Source organism: Monodon monoceros, unplaced genomic scaffold (genome assembly GCF_005190385.1).
Source record: "Monodon monoceros isolate NGI ecotype Baffin Bay Population unplaced genomic scaffold, NGI_Narwhal_1 Super_Scaffold_15, whole genome shotgun sequence".
Taxonomy (NCBI): Eukaryota; Metazoa; Chordata; class Mammalia; order Artiodactyla; family Monodontidae; genus Monodon; species Monodon monoceros.
In genome coordinates, this window is record NW_021703771.1 from 22,313,682 (window position 1) to 22,329,668 (window position 15,987).

At 39.8% G+C, this 15,987-nt stretch overlaps 1 protein-coding gene across 2 annotated transcripts in view; it reads right to left on the reverse strand.

Annotated features, from left to right (window-relative positions):
- Positions 1-15,987, reverse strand: part of MDN1 (midasin AAA ATPase 1) — a 154,412-nt gene that overhangs the window by 50,759 nt on the left and 87,666 nt on the right. For both annotated transcript variants that reach the window (XM_029224342.1, XM_029224343.1), the window contains 15 exons: positions 15,603-15,719; positions 14,456-14,664; positions 13,302-13,450; positions 12,739-12,950; positions 12,135-12,355; positions 11,189-11,302; positions 9,375-9,507; positions 8,235-8,350; positions 7,337-7,470; positions 4,211-4,368; positions 3,869-3,989; positions 3,293-3,503; positions 2,293-2,524; positions 1,468-1,594; positions 640-810 (listed from right to left, as the gene is read on the reverse strand). In XM_029224342.1, coding sequence (XP_029080175.1) covers positions 640-810; positions 1,468-1,594; positions 2,293-2,524; positions 3,293-3,503; positions 3,869-3,989; positions 4,211-4,368; positions 7,337-7,470; positions 8,235-8,350; positions 9,375-9,507; positions 11,189-11,302; positions 12,135-12,355; positions 12,739-12,950; positions 13,302-13,450; positions 14,456-14,664; positions 15,603-15,719 — 2,425 coding nt within the window. The remainder of the gene's footprint in view (positions 1-639; positions 811-1,467; positions 1,595-2,292; positions 2,525-3,292; positions 3,504-3,868; positions 3,990-4,210; positions 4,369-7,336; positions 7,471-8,234; positions 8,351-9,374; positions 9,508-11,188; positions 11,303-12,134; positions 12,356-12,738; positions 12,951-13,301; positions 13,451-14,455; positions 14,665-15,602; positions 15,720-15,987) is intronic.

Sequence of the window (15,987 nt, forward strand, 5' to 3'; positions counted from 1 at the left end):
TATGTTTGCTACAGCAAGGGGGAGGAGAAGGCAAGAAACCTCAATGCTTATCAAGAAAAAAGTGATTAAATGCATTCCAGCACACTAGTACAGTAGAATACCTTAAAAGGAATAAGCTGGAATGACAGGTGCAAATTTCCACGACATATCACGTGAACCAAGAAGGTGGCCTTGTTTTTATTTACATATGTATTTAATATAAAAATGCATGTTAACAGAAGGATACAGAACAAAGAGTGGTTATTCCCAGTGAATTCTACATTAGATACGTATATAAATACACATGTATACATATTGTGTATGTGTATGCATATATATATACACACACACGTATGCACACATACCTACATGTTTCTGTACTGTTTAAAATCTTATAATTAGAAAAAATATTTCAATTAGAAGAGAAATTAAAGACTTTTTAAAGGAAATTGTGTTTACATTAATTCAGGATTTCCCAAATCATTTAAGATGGAATATCTTTTTTGAAGGTACACTTATTAATATCTTACAGAAAATAAAGTATTGCAATCATTTACTTTTAGTCACTGCTCTATCCTAGGAATAAATGTTCATTGCTAGATCCATTGAGAAGTTTCTTCTACTATCATCAAACATTTTTATAATTTTATGGCAACAAACCTTTAACGTGGGGTCCAGAAGGGACTTGGGTGTCTCCCTCTGCTGCACACCAGGCAGAGGGCTCCATGTTAGCCAGTACTCTGGATTTGTGGTCACAGTACTGCTCCAGAAAGATGTAAACGTGGAATTAAATAACTCGGACCACAAAGAGATCCTTTCTTCAGTAGACATCTAGAGATAAAGGAATAATTAGGTAAGAGAGTATTTGAGAAAGGTTCCATAAATCATTATAAGTTCTGTCTTGTAAGACTCATCTAAAACTAACATGGGTTTAAAGATTATTAATCCTAATGTTCCTGGTTTTCTGCCACCCCAGTTGTCTTGGTCAAGTCACTTAACCTATTTATAATTTTATAAAACATAAGATCTGACTTTATAAAAGTGCTTGAGAAACTTAATTAAAATAATCACACAATTATGTGATCAAAATAAATGAATAAAACATTATTATCAAAAAAATTTAACGTTGTACTAATGAAGTTACATTAACTACAGTTTACCACTATTCACATTTAACAGTTATTCTTGTGGAAGGGTAAAAAACACTCTGACAATACATTTTTGAGCAAATAAAATAAAAATAAGCAAATATTTTAGCCTCATTTAACTGGAAACCAAATGAAATGATCTGTGATAAGAGTAGAGAAATACCAAGGAAATTACTGCCAAAGAACATTCAAAGTTCTCCCCTTTGAAACTTAATTCAGATAAGACTAGAATTTTACAACATGCAGTTTTTGAGAATAAATAAATGTTCTGCAATCAGTCTGCCATAGAAAATCTAATCAGCTCATAGTGCAAAGGAGATTTTTTGATTTTGATTTTTACCTTTTGATGGTGCACTAAGGACCAAAGGTCTCGAAGCTCTTGAGGAGCAACTGGTGTGTGCTTAAGACAAAATGTGATGTGATGACTTATCTCCTCCTCTATATGGGGTTGCTGGTTTTTGCTGGACCTGCTCCAAAAATAAAGAGGGAGAGAGAGTGGGCTGTAGGCTTTCAATGAGCTGCTAGAAAACTGCTATGTAAGGGAAGATGGAACACACAGGATTTGGAGTACATTTATTTAAAAATGAGCAAATAATTCTACTGGAAAAACACCTAGTAACATTCATTCATTCATTTATATAAATTTATTTAATTAATTTATTTAGTTTTGGCTGTGTTGGGTCTTCATTGCTGCGCATGGGCTTTCTCTAGTTGCGGCGAGTGGGGGCTACTCTTCGTTGCAGCGTGCGGACTTACTGCAGTGGCTTCTCTTGTTGCGGAGCACAGGCTCTAGAGGTGCGGTTTTCAGTAGTTGTGGTGCGTGGGCTCAGTAGTTGTGGCGCACGGCCTTAGTTGCTCCGCGGTATGTGGGATCTTCCCGGACCAGGGCTCAAACCTGTGTCCCCTGCATTGGCAGGCGGATTCTTAACCACTGCATCACCAGGGAAGTCCCACACCTAGTAACTTTTAGAAGTGCAGTCAAAACAGGCAAAGAATCTTCAAGAAGTTTTGGCTTTCCAAAGTGGCAAATGACCTTCCTCTGCTTCAGCAACTATGCCCCCTCAAGACAACGCTGTGCTTTGTTTTACATGAATACACAGAATACACGGAATAACCTGCAAGAAAATAAGTGCCCCCAAAGGAAAAAAACTGAAGGATGGCTCACCTTCTCAGGCAAGCCTGTGTCATAAAATCCGCTGTGACTCTGTACTGCCAAAGCATAGCCAGGTACTCCATTGCAGGCCAGAGCTGAACACTCCTGGTGAGCTGGATTAAGGAGGTAAAGCCTGGCTGTGACAGGGAGGAAGCTTCACTGTGCTTTTTCTCCAGAAAACCAAGTGAAATTCCTCTGGCTTTTAGCTCTGAACACTGAGCATTCACAAGACTCTTCAATTCATCTGGACAAAAAGACACACAGTGGTCAGTGGTCAGGCTCAGATTCCCAACAGCCAGTCACATGACCATTAGCTTAACCTGAGTTCAACTTCACCTGAGCTTGAGTGTCTCATGTGTTAATACAGGGGTCCCCAACCCCCGGTCTGGTCCACAGCCTGTTAGGACCTGGGCCGCACAGCAGGAGGTGAGCAGCGGGGCGAGCGAGCGAAGCTTCATCTGCTGCTCCCCACCGCCCCCCACCGCTCCCATCGCCCCCCATTGCCCCCCATCGCCGCCTGAGCCATCCCCCACCCCAGCCATGGAAAAACTCTCTTCCACGAAACCGGTCCCTGGTGCCAAAAAGGTTGGGGACCGCTGTGTTAAATAATGCTATTAATACCTGCACAATTCCAATGATAGAATTAAATAATATATGTAAAGTTTAGGGAATTCCCTGGCAGTCCAGGGGTTAAGACTTGGGCTTTCACTGCCGTGGATCTAAGTTTGATCCCTGGTCGGGGAACTAGGATCCCACAAGCTGCGTGTTGTGGCCAAAAAAAATTAAAAAAGAAAACAAAAAAAAGTTTAGCCCTATGCCTGATACTTATTTAGTGGTCAGTATAGTATACAGGGAATAAATAAATAAATAAATAAACAAAAGGAGAATATCTAAGGGAAAACTTTAAAAAACTTATTGGCTACAAATAAATAAATAAATAAAATGTACTGGCTGCAGAGCAGAGGATACGCTTAGAACATCTGTCAGCTAGCCGAACTCCAGAGCACATTACCTGGGTTGACATCTTCCAGAGTATTAGCTCTGAGGACCAACCCCCAGGCCTGTAGGAGACTTTTCTTTAATGTCCATTCAGAAGCAACCATTTGGAGCCGACTAATGTCTTCCCACCATCCACTCTCCCCAAGGGCAGGCATCCGCTCTCTGATGGCAAGGGCTTTGTTAAAGACCTTCAATTGTGAAAAACACTCCACCACCAGCTTGTCCTGAAACAATAAAACCCAGGAGAGCCTATTACAGAGGAGAAGAGTAGTTCTTTTTAGCAGCCTATTCATGGCTGAAAAAAATGTTTTAAATATTTCCTTAATGATTCTATAAAACATAAAGTTGGTTTACTCCTGTAGATCTCAGGATATTCACAGTAATAAAGTTTAAAGTCTACTCAGCCTTAAAAGTCTCAAGAATAAGTAAAATGATAACATTTAACAAGTCAGTTAATAGTACTCATTGAACATTTAAGAATTAAGCTGTGCAAGCAAGGCTGAGTATAGTTGAATGGCAGTCCCCACGTTCCAGGAGAGCTGCCAAAGAGGTCAAATCTTTGTGTTTACTACATGCTTCCAAGTCGTACCTTAAAAGGAAACGGTCGTCCCAGAAACTTCTGTAACTTCTTTATACCCGTGAATCCACCAGTTGGGCTCCCCAAGCAATTCTGAATATGTTCTGAGATGGTCTGAACCTCTCTGTAATATCTTTAACAAAGGAGATAAAGGGCAGAAGGGAAGTAAGGAAAGGGGGAAATGCTGGATGGTAAGAACATCACTCATATTTTGTATTTGATTTACATTCACCAACAGGCCAAGGGGACAAACCAAAGTAAAGCCAAGAAGAAGCACATTTCAATTCCTAACCCTCCTCCCTTTAACGTCAATACTGTAGATACTGACATTGTTACTCTAAATATGACTCTTACTTGTCTTCGTGGTTCATCAGGAGTTGCGGGATCTGACGAACCAAATGTTTTAAAACCCAGTGCCAGTGAAGGGCAAGCAAGGCCAGGCCTGGTGCATCCACTTTTACTGTATCGGCCACGGTCCAGAACCGGTCCCGCCACCGCACAGAACCCAAGATCTAAAAACAAAGTAAACCAAAACTGCTCACAAACATCTCCCAGTAAAGGACACGAAACACTGACTTCAATCATTAATCAATACTCAACATACACACGTTAAAGATCTAGCATCGACTGGAGTATTTTTAGGGATAGTAAGGCAGTCAGAGAAGGCAAAGCTCTTTCCTCCTATCATTTGAAGTTCAGTTATCAGAGAAAATGGAATTACTGGGTCATGTGGTAAGTGTACACGCAATGTTATAAGAAACCACCAACCTGCTTGACAAAGCAGCTGCACTATTTTGTATCCCATCCAGCAGCATAGGTGGGTTTCAGTTTGTTCCACTTCCTTGCCAATACTTGCTGCTGTTGACCATTTTAATTTTAGCCATTCTGGTGGGTGGCACCGCACTGTGATTTTAACTTACATTTCCTTGATAACTAACGATGTTGCAATTTTTCCAAGTTCTCATTGGGCATTCATTTATCTTCTGAGAAGCATCTATTCAAATTCTCTTGTTCATTTTAAAAAATTGGGCTGTCTTATTATTTGTCTATAAAATTTACATGTGATTTATCAACAGTGTCTCCCAGTGTTTTCCTTTTCTTAAAGCTATCTATTAAGTTCTTTATTTTGACAAAATTGAATTCATCAATTTTTTCCTTTTATGAAGAATGCCCTGAAATCTTTGCCTATCCTCAAGCTGTGAACATTTTCTCCTATGTTTTCTTTTAGAGGTTCATAATTTTAGCTTTTATACATAGGTCTATGATCCATTTTGAGGTAACTTTTCTATATGATGTAAGGTAGCAGGTAAAGGCTCATTTTTAATTTATTATATTGATATCTAGTTTTTCCATCACCATTTGCTGAATGAACTGCTTTCCCCATTAAATTACCTTTGCATATTTGCCCCCCACGCCCCAAAACTTCACTGACCATATAAGAGGGTCTATTTCCAAAGTCTCTTCTTTGTTTCACTGGTCTGTATGTCTATCCTTATGACAATAACTACTGTTTTCATTAATGCAGCTTCTTAATGCAAATCAGGTATTGTGAGTCTCCAACTTAGCTGTCCTTCTAATTATGTACTTTTACAGTAGTCTCAAGATTAGTGATTCCTTTTAGGTTTTATGATGTCAGAGCTGTTTTCATAATAATGCCACGTTATTTGCCTTTTTCACTATGTTGACATTTGCACTGATGGTACCAAAAACAGGGTGGGGGGTGGAGGGGACAAACTGTGATTGGGTGTCTGGCAAACACTGTGTGGAAAATGAATGAAGTCAACCTGTCAGTTCAAGAAAAACAGGAGAGTATTTGTTGCTGATGATAGAATTCGAACCTTCAAGTAAAACCCAGAACTTTGAAAAACTAAGAGCTTGACAACTTCCCAATACTTACAGATTTTTTCATGAGGTAACTTTTTGTGGTAATTTTTCATGAGTGTGACTTGTTAAATTTATCTATATTGAAAAATGTAATGTGTCAACACTTGGAAGATCTGATAACTCAGTGAACAATACTTTCCAAATTACCAGTGCATGAGAACATACATGCAAGGCTAAAAGTCCATCCAAAATGCAAGCCAGGCCAACGGATTTTAACGCATGACAAGATCAGTGATAGTTTTTCAGATTCCACATTACAAGTAACCTTTACAAAACTAACACTTGTCCACCTGTGGTACAGAATCAAAGGAGAATATCACAGTTATGTGAAATGTTTGTTAAATACTCCTCCCTTTCCAATCTCTTAGCCATATGAAATAGAGGCCAGTTTTTCTTCACAAACTTCAATCCACACAACATACTGTAAGAGACCGAATGCAGAAGCAGGTGTGAGAATCCAGGTTTCTTCTGTTAAGCCAGACATTAAAGAGACTCGCAGAAATGTAAAACAGTTCCACTCCTCTTAATTTTTCTTTTGGAAAATAGTTGTTTTTCATTAAAAATGTTATTCATATTACCACGAAATGAATTTGTTACTGTGTTTCTTAAACATATTAATAAATATTTTTTACATTTCTCAGATTTATTTCCTAAAAGTAAATATTGATACACGTAAACACATAAACAAAAGTTCTTTGAGGCTTTTGGTAACTTTTATGACCATGGGGGGCGGGCCTTGAGACTAAAAAGTTTAAGATCTACAATTCTAGTTTAACCAGAATTACTCGAATAATCTGGATTCAAGCCCAATTTAGTCCATATGTGACAATCATGTCTAAGAAGGATTAAGTGAATTAAAATGTAACTGTTAAGATTCTGATGTTTATCAACAGGTAAGTGGATGAATAAGATGTAGTACATACATGCAGTGGACTATTACTCGGCAATAAGAAGGAATGAATTCTTGAGACACAAAACAATATGGATGCATCTCAAAATAATGATTTTTTAAAATATTTTTTTCCATTTTTATTTTATTTTTATTTTTTTGGCTGCACCACACGGCATATGGGATCTTAGTTCCCTGACCAGGGATCGAACCGAACCTGTGCCCCCTACATTGGAAGTGTGGAGTCTTAACCACTGGACCACCAGGGAAGTCCTCAAAATGATTTTAAGTGAAAGTAGCCAGATAAAAAAGAACAATATAAAATACTAGAAAACACAACTGAGCACCAGTAACAGAAAGCAGATCAGTGGATACCTGGCTGGAGGTGGGGGGGCAGGAAAAAAGAAGAGAAAACAAAGAACAAGAGGAAAAGGTCTGAGGGTGATGGATAGGTTCACTGTCAGGACTGTGGTAATGGTAGAATCGGTGGACACATGTCAAACATACAAAACTGTACACTATATATGCGACTTACTATATGTCAGTTATAAACACCATAAAGCTTTAAAATATGTGTATCTATTTAAATTCTTAAGAACTTCTCAAATAATATTGTACATGTAACAACACTGAAGTTGGTCTTGCCCCTAAGAATCTTTGTGCCAAGAAATATGTTGCTTAAGATAAAAACAGGTACATCTCCTTACCTCATTAACACTGGCATCAGACACCATCGCCTGGGAGGACTGTACCCAGAGCAGGATTAGCGCATCACAAAGTTCAAAAAAAGCAGCAAGATTGACCACGATTTCATGGGGCAGGCTGTGATAGCTCTCTGGATCTTACAGAGTTGGTATAAACAAAATGAGAACATTTGATCAGATTTAAATCTCTGGACATTTTCAAAATCAACAGTAATCTACAACTTAATGTTATTCTCAGTACAAGGGTCAATTTGAAACGTCAAAATTGAAAGCAAATCTTTGTCTATTATTAAGTTAGCAAGTTAGTCGTGCATCCCTAGAGATGTTCATAACGTCTTAATTAAAAAAAAAGCATTTGTTTAAATACAAATTCTAAGCGTGTATATGACTGGATGAATAGATAATACAGACAGATCTGAGAAGATATAAACAAATATACTATTAACAGTAGCTGCTGCGAGAGGAGACTTTTTCCATTTTTATGCTTCTATATAGTTTGAATATTTTCCAAGAAATACCGTTATCTTTTCAATTTAAAAAAAAAAAGGAGGGAGGAAGAAAGAACCTATAAGCAAATGCTTATGAGCTCATACTTTTGAGCCAACAGAACAAGTTTCAAGTTCTGGCTCTGCTACTTGCTAGAGATGTGACCTTGAGCATCTCTGTGCCTCCCTTTCCTCTCTCATGAGGCTTATCTCATGGTTGCTATAAAAAGTAAATGAGATCAAGGACACGTAAAAAAGCACTTAGTCAAAACTACTGAATAAGGGAAGATGTTCAAACTCGAGCTAGCAAATCAAAAGGCATCAGTACCATGGCATCAGCTGCTAAATCCCTCTCACCTTCAGCAACATTATGCAGTCAGAGGCATAAATGAAGAAAGTAAAGGTAATGTCCTTACCTTTATGGAATTCAAAGGACATTCTCAAAACACTATTTCTTAACTTTCTGCCACCAACAGAAACCAAATTTGCTTCCGTAAAAATCCGTTTTTCCCGATCAAGATATATGATTGTCCTGAAATGAGATTCCATAACATAACAAATAGTTATTGGTTAATAATACTTACTACAGCCTCTACCGGCTGAATCCTGAGAACCCTTGGAACATCAATCTCCTTCAACCTGCCATTCCCCTCGTGCCTCTGCAAATTCTGGACTAGAGAGACGGCAGCAAGAGGGATGACAACTGAGCTGGGGGGGAGGAAGACAAGAGGGCTAGGTAGACCACCCAGCCCCACTGTGTTGCTCTGCCATGACATGACAAACTATGCTGTGAACTCTTAAAACTGGCCATCTCACAATTAACCTGCAGTGCTGTAAGTTACCTGGGGAGGAGGAAGGGGGAGTTGCTGGGAGGGGGGACAAGGGGGCCTCAGAGGTGCTACTACTACATTATCACATGAGTGAGTTCACTTTGTGAAAAGTCATCCAAACGATATATAATCATCATTACTGTACTTTTCTGTAATGCACGTTATACCTCAATTACAAAATTATTTTTTAAATCTATTACACTAATGGCCAATTAAAAAATATTACCGGTCATTACATTAAAGGTGAGGAAAGACCAACTTATATAACAGTTATGTAAATTTATACTATAGGTCACTATGTACGTACATCTCCAACATTGGATGGGGCAGATAGATGGCTGAGGAAAGGACATGTGTAAATGCAAGGAGCTGCTGGGAATCACACAGAAAACAGTGGAAACACAACTATCCTATGATAAAAGATTAACCATAAAACAAATTCCACCACTAATGCTTCACTAGTGTATTTATTAAAGTACCCTATTAAATTATTAAGAACCTGTCACATTCCCAGGCACCTGGACATCAGGGTCAGAATGATTTTGCTGCACATGGAGCGTGAAGGAGAGGTGGTGACAAAGCAATCATGTCTGACACCCACCACTTCTCAGGTTCAGAAAATTAAACACACATAAGACTGTCAAGTATAGCTTAGGAAAGGTATAATCTGTGAAGCCATAGTGTACAACGAGGCAAACAGCACCCAGAACAGTAGACTTCACCTACTTGTTTGCAACAGACTCTAAAAGGACAAAGAGCTGCTCAGGCTGGTCCATTTGTGGGTCAAAGTCCATCGAATTTTTAATGATGTCCAAAGCCTGCATATTCCATCGGGGATCCAGAGGGATCACATATTCATCTGGTTTAAAAAACAAAAGGTAGAATTTTGGAGTTAAACTCCTTGCCTGGCAAATTTCAGTTGAGGATTTTCACTGTTTTACTTTGATCCCACTGAGTCCTGCCGGGGAAGAGAGGGACCAAGGAAATGGTTTCAGTCCATGGTGGTAGAAAAGTAGGGTTCAACAGCTTTTACGCTATTTCCTTTCTAAAGGCAAAATTTCTTCTAGCCCTGAAAATTCATTCCACCGTAGGATAGAAAGGTAACCTCTGCTAGAGCATAAACATTCCAACAAATGTATTCATTTGCTCAGCTCCCACTTCTGGATGGAAAAGAATCCATGGGCTTAATTACCCAATCTTTCGCCATTAACCATAAAAAAACGAACTTACATGGCAGAAAATGAATGAACACATCTCATTATTTGCTTTCAGTAAGAAAAACAACTCAAGATTATTTCCCTTAAAAACCACTTCTTTATAATCACAGGATGTGCTGCTGCTACCTCTTGCTCCTTTGGCTTAAGCTCAGTATCTCTTCTCTAAAGCAGCAGCGATCAGACTCTGACCCGCTCCAGAGGTTGAGAGCCCAGCGGAAGAGGTAAGACCAAAACGATGGGAACATTAATTTGATGGTGGCTGAGCTGGATGGGTCAGTGGAGCACTTCAAGTTTTAAAGGCATCCACCATAGAGCAGTCTAACAAATGCCTATTGTGAATAGCAAGGTACACATGGGGGCCCATATCCCAAAGTCCAGCAAGACTACACAATCCAGAGCTACACAGCTGAAAGGGAAAAAGGAAGACGAGCTAATGAGTGCCAACAGAGGGCAAGCCATGTCTGCTACAAAGGGAACCTACCACTCTACTCTAGAACTGTGTTCCCAAAGACCAAAATTCCTTCATAATTGGAAAGCCATAATTAGGTCTAGCCGCAACCTGACTACTACAGAAGTTTTCTCTATTGTTTGATTTCTGCTCAACCATTTAGCCCGTTACCTTTAGTGTACATAAGGTAATTATAAGTATACACAGGATTATAATTATGTAAACATAAGGTTTAGCACAAAAGCATCATGTGTATTTTTTTCTAAACCAAATGGGTAACAGTATGTTTTGATCAATATCAGATAAAGATTGAGAAATTCTGAATACCTCATTTGATTAGATGGCTCAGATGGCTACTCCTTTTATCATTATGATTTTGTTTTGTAACTTTGTATTTAAGGCTTTATAACTTCATCATTAAGGTTTTCTATTTTCTGAAGAAACTGATCCTGTACTGTTTCCCCTTCATCTCAAAATAGATCACAGTTTGTTAACAGTACTAGTATATCACAGAAAGTCATAAGTGAAAGGGACCCCAGAAGAATGAATTTAATTCCCATATTTTTCAAACAAAGTCAGCAAGTGTGAATGATGGGCCCCAAATCAACAAGCCAGTTTGTGGCCAAGTTGGAACCGGAGCCCAGTCTTCCAACTCCTGTGTTCTTCCCACTACATTGTGTGTCATCATCCTCTTTCAGAAACTGAAGAATAAATGCATAATTTCAAAAAAAGCAGCAGAATTTGCATCTGGATACCCTGAGTCTTCTTTAGAAAAAACTGTTATAAGTGGGAGCTGTAACAGATCTTTTTCCCATGAACTCAATAGACAAGTTTCCCAGAGTGCTGAGAGCTAGAAATCAAGTCAGGTGCAGTACCTGTTACATTTGGTTGTAATATTTTGATGACATTACTGACCCCAGATGAGAGAGAATTTGAATAAAAATTCCTAAGAGATGCAGCACTGGCTTCCAAATGAATCTGTACTGACTCTGTGGAGGAAGGAGAAGCAAATGTTAGCATCTAAAGCAGTGCCGTCCATTTGAACTTTCTGTTCTACAGCTGCTGTCACAGTAGCCATGTCACATTTTAGTGGCTACCTCTGGCTAGTAGCTATCACATAGGACACCGCAGATACGAATATTCATACAATTTTCCTCTACACGTTTAGACATCACGTGTACCACACAATAATATACACATACGCTGGCTTATCTACAAGTTCTCGTGCAGCAGAGACTCATGTAAACTCAATTACTTTAGTCAACAAGTTCTACCAACAAATTCCACGTCCTGTACTTTACAACCCGTACAATGTTGTTAACTGTTGCTTTTTCCTCTCTTGGAATGAAAAAAGTACAAAGAAATCAAGCACAACCACTTAGAGCACTGGAACAAAAATAAAATTAGAATCTTATGTACTTTTATGGGAAGTAAATTTAACAAAAGCAACCCTTTCCCAGATAGAACGCGTGTGCAGCAGAGTTAAGTACAGCAAAAAAAGCAGGATGTTCAAAAACTTAAAAGTAACATAATATAGTACATTTTCCTTCTGGATTTGATAGAAAACTGGATGGATCCTGAAATGCTAAGGATTACGTGGAGAAAAAAAAATTTATCTCAGGGAACATCTAAGGGCAGATGTGTTCCTTAATATTTTAACAGCTATATAAGCAGTAATGCTAAGTCATAAACATCCTGCTAGGAGCTTCCCCAGATGTAATTTTAACAGTGTAGTCGGAGAGTAAAACAACTGCTGAGTTACTAAAGCCGGGTAAGTGTACTTAAATTCTCTCATTACACAAATTAAGTTTCTCTACTCACCAAGCCCCTGTGGCACATTCTTGGCTAAATGATAAAGCCATTTAACTCTGAGCATCCAGTCTTGATTGGTTGCTCTTTCTATGAGCAATTTAACAGCCACAGCCAGAGCATCTGGTTCATCGATCCAGTAAGTATCCATTTCAACTGAATTGAATTTTAAGCTCTCCGGGTGGGAGGACTGCATAATTTTTTCTAAGTCTGGCAAAGTAAGAGGCTGAATCCTGAAATTCATTGCAATAGGCTAAGTTAGTACTAGGGTTAAATTTTCATATTTCAAAGAACCAAGACAATAACTTTACAATGAATGTATCAAAGAGGTTAACAGGGAAAACATGAGTCCCTCCAAAGGGGGACAATTAAAACACGTACCTATAATAAATAATAAATAGGGAGCAGTATCACAACAAACAATGGAACTGTGTGGAAAATGGCCACATAACATTCTGGTCAAATATGTTGGGTCATGACCATTACCATCAAAAAAAGAGAGAGGGAGAAAGAAAGAGAGAGAGGGAGGAAGGAAGGAAAGAAGGAAGAAAGGAAGGGAGGGAGGGAGGAAAAGTCAAGATGCCAAAGAGATACAGACGCTCAAGGCTCCACTAACCTTGCCCAGTTGCTCGTTTTCATGCTCAGCCTGTTGAGACAATATACTAAGATCTGTCCATCGCCTCGGACTTTAGAGAGCTGAGAATCTTCAGTAGCAGAGAGAGCCGAGGGCAGAGAATCTGGCCACAGCCCCATGGCAAGAATGGAGTTGCCCCAGGTTTCATGTGCTTGCAGAGAACAAACGTGTTTCTCCAGTAAAGCCTGCACAAGCTGGTAGGAGATAAAAACACATGGTGTACAGGCACCGAGACACAAGTGCTCTTACCAAAAACTAGCAGGGCAACAGTAGTTTTCTAGACCCCTTGTGATCCTCTCACAACACTCAGACACATTCCTCAATATACAACATTCAAGCTAAATTTCACTTTTTCTGCTGAGAGGCAAGTTTCAAGGAATATTTACATTTATGCTATCTTCCAGAAAAGTGCCTGGATACCAGATCTCTGTTACAGCATAACTGCAGATGGCTCTCTTAGGTCATTAAAGTTGCCACCAATAAAGTTTCCTCCTATTACCTGTAATGTTATAACGTAGAAAGCTGTGTGAAACACTTCACAGTACCTTCTGGTTTGCTGGTGAAGCCTGGGAGCGGACATATGCGTCCCAGCATGCTTCAGAAAAGGCTCTGTCTAAGCTCAGCCCTCGCTGTAGGTATTGCACAATGAGTAAGGCTGTGTGAATGAGTGTTGACAACGAGGACGCTGGAGAACCTATAAAGAAGAAATAGTGCCATCCATGAGCAATAGATTCTGAAAAATCTCCAGTGAAAATGGACAAATTTCACTTTCACATCAAACTTCCACTCAAATCCACCCAGATATTTATTTTAGAAAGCCTTCCAAGTGGACTATAGGGGCTCACTAGCACACAATGAACTTGTGGGAACATTCACATTCCTTGCCTCCTATTCCGCCCTCCTCCCCTCCTTCTCTGTCAGCAGTACCTTTTGGGGAAGTGACTAGATGACTCATTTACTAATGTGATAAAAGCCTGGCCACATAGACCCTTGGATCTAAAGCTGACACACACTGAAGGGGGCAAAATGAGCATGGTGCCAAAAAGAACCATGGGCTTTGAAATCCAACAGATCTGCTTTCAAATCCCAGCTGTCATTATTAACTGTTTGGATTTGACAAGTTAATCTGCCTCTCTGAGTCTTATCTGTAAAATGGAAATATACCTTGCAGAACTACTGTGAGGACTAAATAAGCAGCCAACATTGCACCTAACACAGAGTAGTTACTTAATAAGTAACATTTCATTATTTTTCATTATTGTTATTATTATTGCTCTTTCTTGTATATTTGGACATTTAGAAGAAGTAACACCTATCTGTTTTAAACAACTCAAAGCTCCCTCTTTATTCAACCTTCAAGAGATTCAATGATGACCATGAAGATTTGCAGGACAAACTTCATCTCAGTGTGAAAAGCAGTACAGGTATTCCTCTGAGTGTGGGTCTCTGACTGCATGCATCAGAATTCCCCAGGAAGCTTCTTTAACATGCTGATCCCTGTGCCTCACTCAGACCTGCTGAACCCAATGTCTTGGGGAAGAAGGGTACCAAGCGCATCTACATTATTAACAGGCTTTCCTGGTAATTTCTATTTCCATGTACACTAAATGTAAGAACTCCTGAACTAGCAGTCAAATGGAATAACATGAATTTCCAGAGGAAGAAAACCCTGCAGAGGCCTAGAAGTCAAGCACCTTACCTACAACAGCACTTCGGGTCTCTGAGTGCAAAGCCAGAAGGATGTCACACACACTGCCCCCCACCAACCCAAGGCTGTGCAGTAGGACTTTCAGATCCAGGTCATCTGGGATGCTCCCATCCCCTTCTCCTGAAATGTAGATTTCAAGTCCACGATTCCTCATAGCTCGGGATATTTCTCCATGCACAGGATCCATTGAGAGAAAAAGTCTAGTAGTATAGCAATTCAAAGGAAAGAAAATCAAAATCTCAGTGCAACTGACAGTGCAGCTCAGCAACAACTGGTGAGGGCAAATCATATGTGGCTCATCTTCAGGGAGCTCATCTAAAGTGACACTGCTAATTCAACGTACAGATGCTGTTTACATCTGCATTCTATCCTCTAGCTCCAAAATGCATCAATACAGCAAATCAGTTTCTCTAAACCTATTTTCCTAAGGAACTAAGTATTGTATATCCAGTGCACCTTTAGTACTGAGGACTGTAAAACTCTTACTTTCAGATATTCCCCACATCAGGCAGTGCTAATTCATCAATTATTCTAACTCACCTACAGAGAAAAGAAAAAGGAGCAGTGTATTCTCCAGAAACACTTAGCTTCGTAACGTTCAATGTCCATCAACTTCTGCATCTAGCTATCTGACAGCTCACACTTACCTCCAAAGCTAAACAGCTGACTGCAGCTAACCCTCCCCACACCAAACCTGCTCCTTTGCCAATCTCCCCTTTCTCAATGAATGGCACCCCTTTACCCAATTACTCAAGCCAAAACCTTAGATGCCATCTTTGCTTCCTCCTTTTCTTAACCCACAAGCCCATGAGCAAGTCCCACTGATCGGACAGCCCTAGTCTAAGCTACCGTCTCTCACCTGAACTGCAAAAGGCTTGTAACTGGTCTCCCTGCTTCCAGCCTTCACCACCAACCCAAGGCAGGGACCTCATCTTTCTTATTTACTGCTGTGCCCCCCAAAGCACACCAGCACCTGGCAAATGGCAGAGCCTCAGTAAATATTTGTTAAATCAATGAATGTATGAACATGCTCATGACTGAGTGTACAAATACGATACGTAAGGTGGCCCTAATGAATGGTCACCTCTGACATCAAGGCTGTCAGCTTCTGAGGCACAAACTGAAGAGGCATAAGTACCTGAAATTGGGATTTGGTGTTATGGTGGGAGTGGATCCATCGATGATTCCTCTCTCACTAACAGTGAGGACACCTCCGGGTTCCAGCAAGGCATTCAAACGATCCAGCACCGACGGGCTGCATAGAGAGAATCCAAATGGGGGACAGGCTGGCGTGCCACACTGACTGCTGCCCTGGCTCAGGCCTCTCACTGCGCCTGACCCATGTCTTCCCTTCAGCACAGATCACGTCCCCGTAGAGAACTGTGATTCTTGCAAGATCTCTTTTCCTATCAATGCCCGTTTTCACTCCCCAAGGCACACAGCCCAGTGATTCATACACAGTAAATATACAAAATGTTTGTTGAGTAAATCAAGGAAAATGATAGAAAGTTCCCTGAACTAAT